This window comes from Purpureocillium lilacinum, assembly GCF_023168085.1.
Source record: "Purpureocillium lilacinum CBS 284.36 DNA, scaffold_5, whole genome shotgun sequence".
Classification (NCBI taxonomy): domain Eukaryota; kingdom Fungi; phylum Ascomycota; class Sordariomycetes; order Hypocreales; family Ophiocordycipitaceae; genus Purpureocillium; species Purpureocillium lilacinum.
In genome coordinates, this window is record NW_027072115.1 from 2681470 (window position 1) to 2699564 (window position 18095).

Sequence of the window (18095 nt, forward strand, 5' to 3'; positions counted from 1 at the left end):
CCAGCATCCCGTCGCCCTGCCCGGGCTCCTTCTCCTGCCCCGTCCCGTCTTCATCCAAAGCTTTGCAAGTACTCGTACTGCACTGTACCACTTCAACACTTCATACTTCGCAGGTGCAAAGTTCGTACCTGCCCACCCCCAAGCCAAACCCCGGCGCCCGGGCAGGGGTCGGGCAGCCGGTTACATCATTGGACCCCTCCTGCTGGGGACGCATGCATCGTTTCGACCCGCCCATCCATCGTTGACGCCACAAACACACTCACGCACACACCTGGCCGCACGGCCTCACACACAATCCGCCAGACAGACACACGTCTCGACACAAACGGGCACTGTTGCGCGCTACCCATGCTCGCCATGCCACACACCAGCACCTTTCTCCTCCATGCGCGCGCCCGCTCGTCCAGCCTCCAGCTCCAGAGACTGTTCGCACCACCAGTGTCCCGAGGCTCTCACAGAAGTCTCATCCCGTCCGCGCCTTGCTTCGACTGCAGCCGGTGAGCTGGCACCGGGGTTCCTCGTCCTATCGGAGCAGGGCGACTCGATCACTTGCCTCCAAGTCAGGCGGCCACCACGCCATGGTTGACGGACGACGCAACTCTTGCGCGCACCATGCCCTGTCCTCATCGGCCTTGCCAACTGCCTCGTCGCTCGACAAGATTGGCCGGACTGTGCAAGAAACCTTGCCCGAGGAAGACGTCTCCACTGGCGTCCGGCAGCGGAGCCGTACGCAGGCAGGGTCGAATGAGCCTAAACATCTCGCGTTGCATTGATCAAGTCACGGCGGCCTGATATTACAGCACTCCAAGACGTAGCTGGCCCTCGACTCATCACACATCCGGGGCATTGTTGGCCGCGCCCCCCGCCGTCTTTCTGCAGCGGCCCTGCCCTGGGTCTAAGGATCCTGTCATGCTTTTAGCGTCAAAGGCTGTAATACACCACTGTTGGTGTTTGCCGTCCAACGAGTATCAGCAGAGAGACTGCGTACTCGGTATCACGGTTCCAAAGCATAAACCAGCAGGCCTCAACCATGGTCAGATAGGCCGCCGGCATCGTACACGGAAGCAGCGCTCCGCTGCCTTACGAGCTTTTCATCTTTGTCGAACCACGTACGGAGGCGCGGCGCATCATTGGCGTTTCCTGGTGATCGACGCTCACCGGTGCCGAACCCCTGGAGCGAACGCATCACGGCCGTTGGCTGGCAAACAAAGCTCGGTGTGTGCTGTCTTTGGTGCCCAGCGGTCCCAGGGTGCGGAGCCACTCGACCGCCGCACCGTGTCGTTTCCGGCGGCCTTGCCGAACGTTTTGCCTGTGCCCCCTGAGGTTCCGCCGTGGTGAACTCCCGATCCGCGGCAAGACGCGCAGAGGCGGCAGTTCTCACGTCGTTCCACCTCGCGACACGCCCACACTCGCATGCAGGGTCCGATATTAGTAGATCAAAGATCCTGACTGACTGACCGACTGCCCGACGCACAGACACAAACGCAACATGTTGCTGGGAAGATGGATCCTTTCGACAGAGGTGGCAGGGAGTCGCAACGCTGCCGCAGCCTCCGCGGTGGGAGTCGCCCGAGACGATGGGTTGACCGCGATTCCGAGTGTCAGGACGTACAAGGACGTCATCGTACTTCTGGAGGGCCACTTCGCGCGTCATCAGGAGCTCCGTGTGCGTTCTAGACCGCGTCTTGCACGGAATCCTGATGCAGGCCAAGCAAAGTTCCTCTGCCGGCGCCAAGCAGCACCCGTCGAGCCTTGATCAGTTTTCCTCATCGCTTGCGACGTGCGGCTGCCTCGACGAGTGTTTCGTGAGACGGCGGGGAGCCGCCGTGCCGCCTTCCGGCTACGATACCGCTTCCCCGCGTCCCCCACTTGGCGGCCCAACAAGTCAGGTCAAAAGGGAATAAACTCCGGGAAATTGGATCGGCGTTGAAGTCGGCGACGATCCCGGCCCCAGGGCGCATCACCTGAACACCGGCGGTTGACGGCCTCTTTGTTTCTCCTTTGATTTTCTGGTGCCGACGCAGTCCTGCTTTCAGCGGCTCGGCAAGCGTCTTTTTCGTCCAGCCACTTAAGTGCCCGCCAAGACGGCGGCTGTTCAAGCGACACAGACTACTAGCACATACAAGTACAAGAGGGTGTATTGGTCACGGGGTTCATGTTCACCGCTGCGCCGTACCCTACCAACCGCGCCGCTTGGCAACTATCTTGTCTGACCGTCTTACCTAGTATACAGTGCAGTACAGTAGTGGACCAAGTAACGTGCTGCAGGACTGGTGTGCAGATGCGACGCGAGCGCGAGAAATGCGCGGGTCTGCGCGCCTAACCATGTTCTCCTCCCGCGCAAAGCCCAGTTTACATTTCGTCCGAACATTTGACGCAGGGCTTCGGGTCCGAAATCTGCAGTAAGCCGGCCCGTGCAATCCAGCCGACTCAGGTGATCCTTGCCCGGGGGTCACTCACGGGGAAGGGTCCTGGACTCCTTGATCTCGTGCGATTGAAACTTGAAAGAGTCGTCATTAATGCTGCATGTAATTGACTGAAGATGCCATTGCAAGCCAAAACTCCTACACCGGCCCACCAGCCGCCGTTATTTGTATGCATGTGTAGCCTCGCCGGGTCACTCTGCCAGACAGGCACGGGAACGTCACCCCAAGGAACGTATCGGTACCGCTAAAACACCACCTTGCTCGCTACGCTCAACAACCAGGCGGCGTCCTTCCACCCGCCCTCGTCGCTGGCGGGCGGCGGTATCCTCTCCAGGGGCGCGTTGGACACGCCCTCGAAGTGACGGTCCGACCAGCCCGTGCGACCGGTCCGCGGCCGCTCCTCGTCCTCGTCCACGACCGACTCGTCGTCATCGTCCTCGTCGTCCTCTTCGTCGTTTTCGTCCACCGAGAAGAGCGACCAGCCGATGACGTTTGCGATCCACGAGCCGCCCTTGCCGGTCTGCCCGCGGCGGACGAGCCGCCGCACCGCGTCCTCGTCGTCGAACGTGGTGTCGCGCTCCAGCTCCTCGAGCTTCTCGTCGAGGTTGACAAAGTCGGGTCCGGAGATGCCCGCAGCCGCCGTGGGGGTCTCCTGGTGCGGCGACTGGCTGGGGAAGTAGGACGCGGAGGAGCTGCCGTCGGCGGCAGCGCCGCCCGTGTGCTGCTGCTGGTGATAGCTGTGGAGGGCGTGGTGGTGGGCGTGGTGCTGGTCGTAGGGCGTGCCGGCGTGGCTGGCGCTGCGGTGGTGCTCGCCGCCGCCGCCCTGGCTGAGGCTGTGCGACCGGCTGTTGAAGCGGCTGGGCACGCGGCTCCCGTTGCCGCCGTTGGGCGTCGCGTAGCCGTCGTCGGTGCCGCCAAAGGCGGAGCTGCCCCTGCGGCTGGCGGCGGCGACGGAGCGCTCGCGCTCGAGCTCCTGCTCAAAGGCCTCCTCGTCGTCGTCGCGCATGGCCGCCAGGCTGGTGGAGCTCTGGCGCGAGACGAGCCATGTCTGGCCCTTGTACTCGCGCGCCTCCGAGGTCATGAGCGCGCCCGCGCGCAGCATCCAGTCGCTGTCATTGCGGTCGCGCGGGCCGAGCCCGTCGTCGCCCCTCCGGCGGCTGCTGCGGCGGCGCGGCGTGGCGGTGCCCGACGTGGCGGGCCGGCGCGTCGTCGTCGTCGTTGTGCTACCGGCCAGGTAGGTCGACGACTTGCTCTTGGCGATGAGCTCGCTCGGGGCGGAGGGCACGCGGGCGTGGGAGCGGGAGCGCGAGGGCGTGGCGGAGCGCGAGAGCAGGCGGGGCGTCGTCGGGGCGGACTTGCCCTCGAGGTAGGACGTCGTGCCGCCGCCGCCGGCGCTGCGAGGCGGGTTCTGGTGCCAGTACTGCTGCTGGTGCTGCAGGAGCAGCGCGTCGGGGAAGTCGTCGGCGTCGGTGCCGAGCGGGAGCTTGACCGTCAGGGGCGCGAGCGTGAGGTGGTTGATGTTTGTGGAGGAGCGGTTCTTGCGGCGGGCGCGGTCCGCGTGCTGGTTGTAGGCGACGTCCATGATGGGAATTGGGGGAAGTCCGCGTCGGACGTGATGGGGATGTGGACGGGGAGGAAGTGGAGGGCCGATAGATACGAGTATGGGGTAAGTATGAGGGCGGCGGTGACCGGGGGTCGGGGGGAGCTTGAGTGCGCGCGCGTGTGTGTCCCCGTCGGGCGGTGCGATTTCGTATCTCCTCTGTCGATGTGTCGTCGGTGATGGGATTGTCGTGCAACCGTGCTTGATTCCGAGATGGGCGGAGGAGGGCAGCACGACTGGCGTCGATGCTCTGTTGGGGAAGCTCGCAGTCACAAGGAGGAGGAGGCTAGTAGCAGCAGCTGAGAGATGAGAGGGAGAGCTGCGGCATCGGTCGGCTGGTTGTCGGCACGGGTCGTAGCGCCTCCCAACGAGGCTTAATAAATGGCCAGGGCCGCGTCTCTCTCAATGGCCCGCGGGGGGTGGAGGGGGTAGGTTGGTGCAGCCCGAGGGGCGCGGCTGGCTGGCTGAGCTGGAGCCGATTAGGCGGGAGACGGTTCACATTCGCAACCCACAGCGCTTAGCCCAGCCCGAGCCCGCCCCCAAGAACCACCTACCCGCGCCCGCCCAGGAGCCGGGGCCGAGGTTGGGACCAGGATCAGCATCACGGCGAATTTTTTCTTTCTTTGCCTTGTTCTTTCGTCCTTGCTTGGTTGCCCGCCCTGGCCTGCACGTAGCGGATCTCCCGTCCCGTCTCGTATCGCATCGGGCATCCCGGAGCTTATCGCGAGATCGCATCGGGTCACGGGTGCGCGCCCATGGTTCGTTCGCGGCGGGCATGGATGGCGAGAGGTAGGGCGGGCGCTGCTGCGTGACGTCTGGATGGGAGGCTGAACAGGCGACGGGTCACGCCACAGGGCGGGCGCGGACAGCTGACAGCGCGCCACGACGGGCAGCTCCAGGCGCTGTATGGGCTGTACCCCGCTGTGGGAGGGGGAAGCACTGAGGTGAGGTGCTCACCTGCGGCCGTGTAAGTCGATGGATCGGTTTCTCTTCATCGCGATTATCCGGTCGTGGGTGCGCCCGCGCTGGTGCAGTGCAGATGGAGCTCCGGGCTCTCCCTCATGCGATGCAATCAATGTATGAGGCACTCATCGCGACAGCAGCTGCTTGTCGTCCGTTGTATCGTATCGCTGCTCCCTGCCGATGGCATGCTCTTTTCCACCTCGGCCTGCCACCGGCTCGGCCACGGGCATGGCACGTCGACCTACTCGGCGCACTAAACAAATGCAAACTTGGCGTGCCATCCGCCCGCCCAATGCACCGCAAATTTTCAAGCTGCATGGCCGTGCCTAGCATGCCATGCCTAGCCGCGACACCGTCGCAGGTGGCAAAAGAGACGGGCTCATTCTCAGGGTCCGGCACGGCTTCCATCAGCTGGATTTTTTTCGCCTCGTCTATTTTCTCTCTGGCTCGTTCGTACGACCCCCCCGATGGCGTCGCTAGCTGACGGCGTTTGGTGGGCCAGCGGCCGCCCGCCCGCCGGCGTTACTGAGGGCGTCGTCCCGACTCTGCCCGCGCTGGTCCACCCGGACACGGCACGGGCTGCAACGGCGCCTCTCTTTTGCTGCTTCTGAGATGATTCCTCTTGGGTGAGGCGTTCTCTCGGCCGAGAGCCGCTGTCCGCTGATGACTCCCTCCATTTTCATGCTGACGCCTTGGCTGGGTGGCGTCAGTTCGTACGGGACCTGCCCAGGCGCGCGGGCCATGTCCGAATCTTCCCTGCGGGACAGGAGTCAGAGCATTGTGAGCTTCCCGACTCGTCCCGGCATGTGTAGAGCCGCTGATATGCCAATGCCTCGACGGTATGCCTATCGAGGGCTTTGGAAGCGGCCTGCCGGTTTTGGTAGTCGCATTCGATAACGCAGGGTCCTTGTCATTGCTGCGATCTTGGTGGTTGCGCCTTATCCAGGACTTAGACGGTATCAGGGAGGACCCCTACTACTCCGTAGACGAGATAACGACATCAGGATCTGGAATCAAAGGATGTTCCAGGGTCTTTGTGTGATTCTGAGAGCAGATGACCTGCCAACGCCGTGTCCCAATTTTTCCTGTACCGTAATGCCCCCCCCCAAGCCGTGCTTTCGCGTCGTGAAGCTGTAATACGACAACATTGTATCCGTCTATGCCCATGCGCCACAGCCATGCCAAATACAAATCATTACATGCGCAAGTCAAACGTAGTTCCCAACTTTTCCATGCCGTAGCCGTCAAGGCCAGATCGGGCTTCACTTTGACAAAAAGAAAAATCCAGGGCCTTGGGTATTCCCGGTCAGCTGCACATCGTCAACACAGCCGCCGCCGCCACAACAACAAAGGCGAGCGCTCCCGCGGCCGCGGGAGGCGCCGCAACCCTGCCGGCGGAAGAGCGCTCCGGGTCCGGTCCCACGGGTGCCTGGATCCAGTCGCGCGGGACCTGAGCCATCACGTCGTACCAGTAGTCGCCAAGGAGTCGGTACCCCCTGTTTGTCGGGTGGATGCAATCTCGCAGCTCCGAGACGGGAAACGCGGTGAAGTTGGCGGCGAGCACCTTGTGCCCGGCCTCGAGCCGCGGCCGCGTGACGGCGCCGGGGATCAGGGACTGGAACAGCTGCGTGCGCGGCGACTGCTCCGGCCGGCAGGTGTCGATGATCATGGCGACGAGGACGACGGCGTCGGGGCACGCAGCGACGATTCTGTCGACCAGCGCGCCCAGGCGCTTGGCTGCGGCCGCAGGGTCATTGCCCTCCGTCGCGGTCGAGTTGTTCTCGTTCATGTCGTTTGTCCCGGCGTGCAGGAGGATGATGTTGGGCCGCTGCTTGAGCGAGGGGCCGATCTCGTCCGATATGTACTGGATGGTCTTGCCGGGCCACGCCGCCTGCATTCGCCAAGACGGTCAGCCGGGGGACATGCCCTTCTTTCTTCATACGTGTTCGTCCGTCATGGGAACGGGGGAACGGAGGGGAGGGCGGGTTGGAGACGCACAAAGTAGCCGTCGAGCATGGTGCCGTCTGGCGTTGTCGTGCTACCGGCGAAGACTACGTTGTCCTCTGAGACACGGAGCCCATGTCAGCCACGCGCGATATCGCAAACTTGTCTCATGCACGGGGAGGGGTTGCGCAGACTCACTCGATAGGTCCGCCTGCAGCTGGCGGCGGTAGCCGTTGCCATCGCCGCCATCCGTCTGGCTCAGGGTGCCGAGGGTGATGGAGTCGCCGGCGCAGAGGATGCGAAGCTCAGTGCCGGCCTTGATGGCCGGACGAGTGCCCGCGTCGATGTCCTTGGAGGGGGTTAAGACGCTGGGCGTCGCGTTCCTCTCGACCTTGGCATTGCTGCTGGCGATGACGACCTGCTTGGGGGCGACTGCGGCTGCGGCTGTAACACCGACCAGGCAGGCGAGGGCCGTGAGAGCCGCGGGGACGGACGGCGCTCTCATGGAGGGCTCGGGCGAGGCGCTACGGTTTGTTGTGCGACGGCGGCGGCAGCGGCAGCAGCAGCAGCGAGGAGGGCATGGCAGCTCTCGCGGGATGCCATGGTGGCCACCCCGTCTTAATAAGAAGACTGGAGCTGGGAATACTAGCAGCGCACACACCGATCTTGGGAGAGGTGCTAGTTGCGATGCAGTCAAGCAGAGACGAAGGACCTGGACTCCACCACGGAGGAGGCGCCCCCCCCCCACCTACGGGCCCGTTGAATCTCCAAAGGCCTGGTCGGCCCGCCGGCCAGGGGCCAGGCCAAGCATCGCCAGGGCTGTCGTTCAGCCCAAGCTCGGTGGACGGTGCCTGTTCGCCCACGCAACTTGGTATGTACATCTACAGCTGTGCCGGGGTTTGCGCCGCCAGGCGGTGGAGATGCCGTGCTGTCGTCAACGATGGCCTGTTCTTCAAGAACGGGCCACGGATTACACGCACCGTGATTGTCATTTCCCCCGTCTCTTTTCGCATCACGAGGCCCTCACGCAAACTCGAGAAGGCGCTGCCAAGAAGACGAGGACCCAAGCCATCAAGCTTCATCAACGCGTCGAGACCATCGGCGTCTTCCACTTCGGGCCAGCCGGGCGGGCCGGGCGAGGCGATTGCGAAACGGCGACCGGGTCGAGATCTTCGCCTGCACGCAAGGTTCTCTCTCTCTTCAGCCGCCCCGGCCGGGACCCTTGCCCCTGCGGCGGAAGCGCGCCCTGGGAGCCTCCCCGGGACCACTGCGGTTCTTCTGCCTTGGCAGGGATGACTCGTTGCTGGAATTCTTCTCGCTTGGGTGAGGTCGCGACGAGAAAATACATGTTGCCGGCGCTCGCAATGAATGCTCGTACCGGCATGGACGCTTGATGCCCGCGGCGGCTGGAGCATTGATGTAGCGCACAGAGGCAACGCGGAATCTCGCAGTCTTTTTTGATACGAAGAGGCGCCCACGCCGCACCCTTTCATGCAGGACTCCTGGCGACAGCGCTTTGACAGTGGGCGCATGAGATGACGTCTGTGCGATTTGTCCTTGTCGGGAGAAAGCAGCCCGAGATCAGATGACAAGGCGAAGAACTTGCAGGCGGGGATCTCGGCAACTCGAGTCGTGACGCGCGCTTCCGTCAAGCAACTCTTCGTTTCGTAACATATATCCCACGATTGCATGCCATGTAAAGTGTACTACTGCCTTACCCATGCATGTATTACCGTCGCAATCCAAGGGAATGCCAGTACCTATACGAAGTAGCGCAAGGTGGACTACGCTGCATTCACGGGAGCCTTGGTTACATTTCATCAGCAGACCTGTATACTTGGTATTGCCTACTTTGCAAGAGAGTCGGCATTCCTGACCACGGTCACCATCACCAGCCCAAGCTTGACGTCCTGGTGCTGGGCGGTGCACAAAGCTGCCCAAAATTATTCAGCACTTGTGCAGGGTGTGGACATGCATCAAACAGCGGGCCCGCCAGTTTTAGTGGCTGCAGCAGCCTGAGCGGGTGGGTGCACACTGGCCAATTGTGCATGCGCAATGCCGGATTTGTGCAGGGGTCCATCGGTGCGAACAAAAATTTGGTCAACCTGCGCTTTTGCACAAGCTCTGGTTGGCGGAGACGCATTTCGATGATACTTCAAGACCGCAAATATCGACACAACGACGACTCTCAAAGGCGCCCTCCACATGCGCTGCCCGTGAGAAGCGGCCACGATGCGCAATCTACGCAATGTCCGCCTCGGCCGCTGGAGCCATGCCGACATCACCTCGACCTGTTGGGACCCGGAGAAGGATGAGGTGCTCTGCACCATCGGGCCGTCGACACATAGCTCTGCCATCGAGCTGGTGAGGGTATCGGAGAAGGATCTCACGTGCGTTCATCTGAGCCACCTTTGACACACTCAATATACTAACCGTACATCATGCAGCACCTCGCACAAGACTGTCGCCAGCTGGGATGCCCCCAGTCCGCATCCTGACCTGCCCGTGGACACCGTCGTCAGCAGTCAGTACCTGAGCGGTTCAGGGATGACATGTCTTGTTCTGGAGGGCGGAGACATTGTCACGGTCCAAGAGGACCAGTTCGCCGACGATGGCGCTCACATCGAGATCATGGGCTCCATCGACGCCGGCATCGCCGCCGCACGCTGGTCCCCCGACGAGGAGCTCTTGGCTGTCGTCACCAAGGACAACAACCTCATCTTCATGGGCAGCACCTTTGACCCCGTTATCGAGGTGCCCATGACCTCTGAGGACCTCAAGGCGTCCAAGCACGTATCCGTGGGATGGGGAAAGAAGGAGACGCAGTTCCAGGGCAGAGGCGCAAAGGCCCTTCGCGATCCTACCATTCCCGAAAAGGTCGATGATGGCCTGCCGAGCAGCCACGAGGACGGCTCGACGACCATCAGCTGGCGCGGCGACGGCGCCTTTGTTGCCATCAACTCGGTCCAGGAGGGCAGTCGGCGCGTCATCCGTGTCTACTCCCGCGAGGGCGAGCTTGACAGCGCGAGCGAACCGGTTGATGGGCTCGAGGGGACTCTGAGCTGGAGACCCGCAGGCAATCTCATGGCGGGTATCCAGCGACTTTCTGACAGAGTCGACGTCGTCTTCTTTGAGAGAAACGGCTTGCGCCATGGACAGTTTACGCTTCGCTCGCCCCAAGGCTCCGTCGTTGATCACTCCAAGATCCGTCTTCAATGGAACTCGGACTCTACGGTCCTGGCCGTCGCCTTGGATGGCATGGTCCAGTTCTGGACCATGGGCAACTACCACTGGTACCTCAAACAGGAGATGCCACTGGGTTCGGGGTGTCCCCAGCTTTCATGGCACCCGGAGAAAGCCCTGCGTTTCGCGGCTGCCACCTCCACGCATGCCATTCTCACCGAGTACATCTTCCACACTGCGCGTGGGTCATGTCTGCCTCCCTACGACAACGGCGTCGTTGCCGTCATCGATGGCGAAACCGTCAAGCTGACACCATTCCGGACGGCAAACGTGCCGCCACCCATGTCTCTTTTCGACGTCGCTTGCGAATCTGCTGTGGTCGATGTCGCGTTTGGTCACCAAAATACCTCCTTTGCGATCCTGCACCGCCAGGGCGTCGACATCTTCGACATGCCCATGAAGAATGGACGGTCCATCAAACCCCAGCTCAGAACACGGGCGCCTTTGGCAGGCCCTAGTGTCCTACCGCTGAGGATATCTTGCATCTCCAAGGACGAGTTCCGCGCCTCGTTCTCCGACAGCAACGGTATCTTGCAGGCCAAGATTGATGGCCAGAGCGGCAAATTCGGTGACGCTGTGGACGACAAGCAACGCTTGGTGTCTACGTCCACATTCGAGGACGAGGAGTCTATTGAGGGATATGGTCAAGACCTGTCCGGAAATCTCTACAGTCTGTCTGGCTCCAACTCCGATCTCTTGCCCGTCAGATTCGCGACCCATCTGCCGTGGTTCGAAATGAGCAAGCCCGAGGGCATCATTACTGCCTTTGGTCTTTCGCGGAGCGGCCACATCTATGCCAACTCCCGGCTCCTCGCAAAGAACTGCACCTCCTTTATCGTCACGCCTAGCCATCTCATCTTCACAACCAGCAACCACTTTGTCAAATACGTCCATCTATCACCTGACGTTGAGGGTATGTTAAGCCAGCGACGCTGTGGGAACTGGCAGCAACTAACAAATCACATAGCGCTTCAAGTCCCGGCAGATGACCCCGAAAGGGACGAGAGGTGCCGCAGCGTTGAGCGGGGGTCTCGTCTTGTGACGGCCATCCCCACCAACATGAGCATCGTGCTTCAGATGCCGAGAGGCAATGTTGAGACCATTTTCCCGCGCGCCATGGTCGTCGCTGGCATACGCAGCCTCATCGAGGACAAGAACTACGCGAGGGCGTTCTCCTACTGCCGCACTCAGCGTGTCGATATGAACATTCTGTACGACCATCAGCCAACGCAGTTCCTGGCCAGTGTTGGCCTCTTCCTGGACCAGCTCAAGGACGTGACGTACATTGATCTCTTCCTCTCATCTCTCCGGTATGTGCTCTTCAACAGTTCCAAGAGGGCTTGTTCACTGACATCGTTTCAGAGAGGACGACGTCACGCAGACCATGTACCAGGACACCAAGCGAGCGCGGGCTGGACCCCTTGGTGGCGTCTCGGAGGTCGACCCCTCCACAGACATTGCGAAGCCGTCTGGCTCGAAAGTAAACACTGTTTGCGACGCTCTGCTCAAGGGTCTCCTTCCTCGCAAGTCGACCAACCTCCAAAACGTCATCACCGCCCACGTATGCAAAGCGCCGCCTGCACTGGACGACGGCCTCACCCTCGTGGCCGAACTGATGCGGGAAGACGCAAAGGTGGCCGAAAAGGCCGTCGAGCACATTTGCTTCCTCGTCGACGTCAACCGCGTGTACGAGCACGCCCTTGGCCTCTACAACCTCGAACTCGCGCTTCTGGTCGCCCAGCAGTCGCAGCGCGACCCCCGAGAATACCTCCCCTTCATCCAGAACCTCCACGCCCTCCCCGATCTCCGACGCAAGTTTGAGATTGACGACCATCTCGCGCGGCGGACCAAGGCGCTCCTGCATCTCCAGGCTTTGGACGCCTTCGACGAGCTGTGCAGCTACACCACGAAGCACGCGCTGTACCAGGAAGCCCTGAAGCTCTACCGGTACGACCAGCCGCGCCTAAACGCGCTCACGGAGCTGTACGCCGCGCACCTCGAGTCCACGTCCGCCTTCCGCGAGGCCGGCCTGGCGTACGAGTCGCTGCAAAACTACGTCAAGGCGACCAACTGCTACCGTGCCTCGGGCGCCACGTGCTGGCAGGAATGCCTCTACACGGCGCAGCAGCAGACGCCGCCCCTGTCCGCCGACGCCATGGCCGACCTGGCGACGAGCCTTGCCGACGCGCTCTGGGAGGCCAAGGACTACCGCGCCGCGGCCACCATCCACGTGGACCACCTGTCGTCGCTCGAGACGGCGGTCAAGTGCCTCTGCAAGGGGTACCACTTCGCCGAGGCGATGCGGCTCGTGGCGCTCAGGTCCCGCGCGGACCTGCTCGAGACGGCCGTCGACGTGGGGCTCGCCGAGGCGCTCGGCAGCACGACCGAGTTCCTCGCCGACTGCAAGGGCCAGCTGCTGGCGCAGGTGCCGCGCATCGCCGAGTTGCGCCGCAAGGCGGCCGAGGACCCGCTGGCGTTTTACGAGGGCGAGCGCGCCGGCGGCGCAGACATCCCCGACGACGTGTCCGTGGCGGCGAGCTCGCGCATGAGCACCAGCGCCAGCCTCTTCACGCGCTACACGGGCAAGGCGGGCAGCGTGGGCACCGCCGGCACGGGCGTCAGCCGCGCCACGAGCAAGAACCGCCGCCGCGAGGAGAAGAAGCGCGCCCGCGGGCGCAAGGGCACCGTCTACGAGGAGGAGTACCTCGTCAACAGCGTGCGCCGCCTCGTCGAGCGCGTCGCCGCCACGGGCGCAGAGGTCGAGCGCCTCGTCTTTGCGCTCGTGCGCAGGGGCATGGCCGAGCGGGCGCGCGCCGCCGAGGCCCTCATGGCCGACGTGGTGGAGGCGTGTGAGCGTGCCGTCGCTGAGGTGTTTGCCCCGCCGGCGGCGGCGGCGAACGGCAGTGGCGACGGCAACGATGCGGGCGAGGGAGCTGCGGCGGATGGGGCCGCGGCCGGCGAGGATGCCCCCGCGTGGAGGGCGACGGGCGGCGACGCCGTGCTGCAGGACTGGATGGCTGGCCGGAGCAAGAGGCTAGAGCCGCCGGTGCTGCCCGCCATGAAGAAGCTGGCCCTGCTCGGGTGATGCAGAGACAGCCCACGTCGGCATTCAGCCTCTTCTTCAGGAATAGGGATGGTTGGATAGACAAAATAGTAAACATCGCATGGTCACGGAGATGAAGGTGTCATCACTGAGCATCACGACTCGGCACGGCGCAGGCAGGCAGGCAGGCATAAACAGTCATCCTTGAATTCATGTCAAGCAATACAGAGACCGCCCATCTCGCTTCCCGCTATGATCAGAAGAAAACCAGACAGCGCCACCAGCAAGAAAAAAAAAGGGGGGGGGGGCTTCCCACAGCAACATGTTTGTATAACAGGGGGAAACCGGCCGGGCAGGCGGTGTAGTTGTAGCGTAGTGTACGTATGATACAATCTCGTTATACCTATCAGATCGTCGGATGCATCATATACGTGGTAATCTCGAGCCCTCCCCCTCGCGTGCGAGCCGGGGGAGGAGTCTCATCCGATTTGCGTGTCAAGACACCTCGTCGAGTTGCCTAGTATAGAAAAGGGGGGAGCCATTCGAACCGTGCCGCCGAATCCTCGTCAAGCCGCCTCCGTCGGTACTTCGTCCGGGATAGTCGCTTCGTCCGTCTCCGGTGCCTCCTCGGGCGCGTCCTCAAACGCCGCCTCGTCCTCGCCAATCGGGTTCTCGGGGATCATGCCGTTCTGGCGCTCCCACACCTCTCGTCGTATCCTGTCGTCCTTGGCCTTCCTGGCGCGCTCGACCTCCTCGAAGCCGCCAGACTTCTTCAGCTTGCCCTCCTCGACAAAGTTGGCAATCTCCCTCTGCAGGGCGTTGCCCCGGCGGCCCTCGAGCTCCTTTTGCCGCAGCTTCTCCGCTCGTTCGATGGCCTCCAGCCTGTCCTCGTGGTTGGGCTGCAGTGCTCTGACTTCGCCGAGCACATCCTCCTTGGCGGCGTTCTGGTCAAGGCTGTTGCCGAGGTTGTTCAGGCCCTTGGAGAATTGGCGGGCAGAACCAGCACTCTGGCCGGTTCCGTTGTCCTTCATCTGTTCCTTGGTCGCCTGCTCCACGAGCGTAAAGGTCTCATTGGCCTTCTCCAAGTCGTCGCGCAGGTCCACGAGCAGGTCCTCCATAAGGCGGAGCTCGTCACGGCCCTGGCACACATCCTCAAGCTCCTTCTCCCAGATCTTGGTCCAGATCGGCTTCTCCTGCGTCATGTACTCATCCATCCTCTTGAGCTCCTTGCTGAGGCCGGCAATGTCCTTGGCCACGCCCTCGAGCTGCCGCGGCAGGGGACGCACACCGCGGTGCACGACATCCTTGCGCAAATCTTCCACGAGGTCCTGAAGATCGTCGACCTTGGCGACGAGTCGGTCTGAATCTGCGTTAAGTTGCTTTCGTCCGCTGGTGACATAGGAGTACCCGGCATCACCCTCAATATCCGGGATCGCTGCCTTGGTGGCTGCCGTCTTGACGTTGGCAGCCTTGCTGCGAATTGCGGACATGGAGTTTTCGACTTCGGTCTGGAAAGTAGAGTATGTCTGCCGCATGACGGCAAGGTCGCGACGCAGACTACGCAGCTCCCCAAGCTGCCCCGCGCCGAGTTTCTTGCCAGTACCCATGACCGGCTTCGAGCCATCCACGACCGGCGTCGCCGGAGGTGCCGTGGCCAGTCGTGCCAGCTCGGTTGCAGTCTCTCGTTGCCGATCAGAGACTCTTTGGAGAGTGACGCCTTGGTCGTCCACGTGCTGCTTCATCTCGCGGACAATCTTGGTCAGCGCAGACATGCCGTCGTCAATGTGCCTCTTGACCTCGTCCAGGGCCTCCACGTTCAGCACCAGGACTGTCCTGTCCTTGACATCTGACAGGTCCTCGAGCTCGTGGCGCACGCCAGAGACGGGATCCTGGATGTATATTTCGGGGAGGTCTGCGCCGTTCTGCTGCGTGTTCCATGAGAACTTTTCGATGAAGGCAAGCTGGAGCCGCCCGATCGAAAGCTCGTCGCGTCCTTCAGGAAGCACAATCTTCTTGACCTTGGACTTGTACTGCAGGAACAGCGTGAGGTCCTTTGTCGGGGTCGGCGGCGGTGACACCTGGAAGAAAGATTCGTTGTGCTTCGGCTCGGGTGGCTGGGAGACGCTGGGCACATCCTCTGACTTGATCTGCTCCTTCTTTGACGGCTCATCGTCACCTCGTTTCGTCTCGGATGCAAACGATGACGGGTCCGGCAGCGGGCCGCTGACAGTGGCGCTCGGGGCGTACTTCTCGTCGGGACTTCGTACCGCCGGGCTTTCTGGCAATGCCTTGGATGGTCCCGCCACTGGCGTCGGGGGTTCCTCGGACACGCGGCTCGGGATTCTGGCTGGGGACGAGTCGAGGCCAGTGTTTCTCGAATGCGTGGAAAGGGCTCGGCTGTGACGGACAGACTCGCGAGACTGCACAGCACGCAGCGACTCTCGCGCCTCCTTTTGCCCTCTGTTCGGTATCGGCGTAGTCTGCGGAGGCAGCATCGGCACCCCGTTGACGCCGCCAAGATGCTTCGATATTTGGTATTGAGAGTATCGTCGCGAGGCGCGGCGCTCGAGGTCGCCTCCCTTTTGCAGTGCGGCCAGGGCGCTCGACTGGCTGTCGGGGGGCGGCGGCGGCGGCGGAGGAAACGCGCTGAGGTCACCCATCGAGGACGCTGACGGCATTGTAGACTCTTCGGGCGGGTACGGCGGCAGGACGGGGATGTTTTGCATCGTGGTGCTGGAGAGCGACGATTGCTCGGAGGCGAGGGAGCCGCGGGACTGGTCTCTCTGGGCGTTGAAGCGACGACTGGGCGACGTATTGATGGCTGCTGGTTGGGGACGCTCGCCGCGCTGCGAATCCGGTCGGTAGCCGTTCTCCAGACCCTCTTCCAACAGGTTCGTGAGACCGCTGGTCCCGCTGCCTACCGTGCTTACGCTCGTCGTCCGCTCCGGTAAGGGGTTGCCATCGCGGTCTTTGCCCTGCTGCTTCTGCCGCAGCCTCTGCTGCTTGCGCTTCAGCCCGTGCAGCAGGTTGATGATTATGTCTCGTATCCTCGGCAGGTATTTTTCCAGACTCTCGGCGCTCGCTTCCTGGCTCAACGTGGCCTCGAGGATGTGTCTGAGCAGATCGGGGACGTTGCCCAGATCGGAGGTATCGACGTTGATGGCGGTGAAGGCGCGGCACGCCATGTTGAACTCGTAACCTAGTCGAACGTACACGTCGGACACCTGGGAGTCAGTAGCCTGGCCACGCGACCACTGCGTCAGCGTCTCCAGGAGCTGCTTCGTCGCGACGAGCAGATGGGTGACGCTCTTCTCAATCTGGGACAAGGGCATGCTCGAGCTGGAGCTGCTGCCACCGGAGCCCTGTACGATTCGGAGCAGGTTGAGGTTAGTCTTGTGCTTCTTTCGGCGGCGCAGGTCGAGGGCGCGGCGCCAGCCAGAAGGGGCGCGCGCGGCCATCAGGAGGGCAGGGCTGCTCACATCGCGGGTCGTCCGCCTCGAGCCGCTGCTGCTCTGGGCGGATCTCGACGAAGCCGTGGAGGAGCGTGGCTGCATGGCGGTGCCGGGCGAGTTGGGCCGCACGTTGGGCGGCGGGCCAGGGTCGGCGCCGGGGGAGCGCCGTTGCGCGTAGCTTCGCTGCGATCCGGACGCGGGCTGCATTGTGTCAATGTGTCTTGGGGCTGCGACGATGCGGTTCGACGGATGCTCGAAGGCGCGGCGGCGGCGTTCAGGGGGGCGGTCCGGACGCGGGCCTGGAGGGCGAGGGAGGCGGTTATGAGCGACTATACGGAGTGGCCGGCGGAAGAATTACGCATTAAACGGACGACGGGGGCCGGTACGGCATCGAAATAACATGGCCCAACGAGCGGCGGCAGGCGACGAGCAGACGGAGCGTCGGGCGTCTGCGGCGGCGAGGCGAAGGAGCGTTGAAAGTGTCGAGGTGTTGTTTTTGGCCGACAGCAGGCGGCAGGGTGCTGGTGGTGGTGGTGGTAGTGGTGGTGGTTGCCGATCAGGAGGAGCGCCAGTCTAGTCTGGCCGAGCCTGGTCTGACCTGGCGCGCGTTGCCTTCGAGTCCTTTTGCGGTTGGGCTACAGGACGAGGTACAAGCTGCTGTGGGTTGCACCGAGAGCGCGTGTGGCTGGGTTCGCCCTCGTGGAGCTGGCCGGCCAAGGTACTAAATTAGTACCCCAATGCCTACAGTGTGCGCTGTCCTGGACGGTCTCAAGGCCCGGCCTCCCTCCGACTCCACTGGACCGCCTGGAGGCACGACGGCCAGCCACTGAGCGCCCGAAGGAAACGGGGAGCTCTCCAGCTGCAAACGCACGTGCAGCGCCCAGCTCGGTTGCGCTGGCCTGTGCTGTGCCCTCAGCTGCCAACTGCGTGCCGCGCTTCCTCTTCGTATTCGATGGTGCTCTTTTGTCCGTCTCGGATACGTGTTTCTCGGCAGCACACCATGTTGGGGCTTGGTGTGTGTGTGTGTGAGGCAGCCTGTCCGGGCGTCGTTTCACAGTATGGACGTTTTGTTTTCGCCAGGTCATGTACGAAGTGCCTGCCCGCAGCCCTGGAGGCGTCCGAGCGGCGGAAACAGCGACAAGAAACGGTCACTGGCTCCCAACTCAGCTGCTGTGGCCAGAGTCCTGCGGTGCGCTGCCGGTGACACATGGCTTCGCGAGGTCGACGGCTCCGATTCGACTTTTTCGTAGATGGCTCGCATATGCAGGGGGCGTCCTGCTCTGAGGCTGTGACGTACGAAGAAATCGTGCTGGTACCCTTACGTATGCATCCCCAAAACTCAAACACCTTGTCCGAGACATGTTGCTCGTTGGCGATGCCGTCTCTCGAGCCATCAGGCCAGCCTTCGACAACGGCCTACCCTA

General features: G+C 62.6%; 4 protein-coding genes across 4 annotated transcripts; 1 reads left to right on the top strand and 3 right to left on the bottom strand.

Annotated features, from left to right (window-relative positions):
- Positions 1-2670: 2670 nt before the first annotated feature.
- Positions 2671-4008, bottom strand: PLICBS_007409 (uncharacterized protein; the record flags this gene model as incomplete). Its single annotated transcript, XM_018320840.2, has 1 exon — positions 2671-4008. The coding sequence occupies one exon, from the start codon at positions 4006-4008 to the stop codon at positions 2671-2673; it is 1338 nt and encodes a 445-aa protein (XP_018180737.2).
- A 2287-nt stretch (positions 4009-6295) lies between these two features.
- PLICBS_007410 (uncharacterized protein) lies at positions 6296-7438 on the bottom strand (the record flags this gene model as incomplete). Its single annotated transcript, XM_018320842.2, has 3 exons — positions 6296-6880; positions 6988-7052; positions 7132-7438. The coding sequence occupies 3 exons, from the start codon at positions 7436-7438 to the stop codon at positions 6296-6298; spliced, it is 957 nt and encodes a 318-aa protein (XP_018180739.2).
- Positions 7439-9165: 1727 nt separating this feature from the next.
- Positions 9166-13261, top strand: PLICBS_007411 (uncharacterized protein; the record flags this gene model as incomplete). The annotated part of the gene is made up of 4 exons (XM_018320843.2): positions 9166-9323; positions 9381-11089; positions 11144-11486; positions 11539-13261. 4 exons carry the CDS (start codon positions 9166-9168, stop codon positions 13259-13261), a joined length of 3933 nt encoding a protein of 1310 aa, XP_018180740.2.
- Positions 13262-13785: 524 nt separating this feature from the next.
- On the bottom strand, positions 13786-16878 carry PLICBS_007412 (Bud site selection protein 6; the record flags this gene model as incomplete). Its single annotated transcript, XM_018320844.2, has 1 exon — positions 13786-16878. One exon carries the CDS (start codon positions 16876-16878, stop codon positions 13786-13788), a length of 3093 nt encoding a protein of 1030 aa, XP_018180741.2.
- Positions 16879-18095: the final 1217 nt, after the last annotated feature.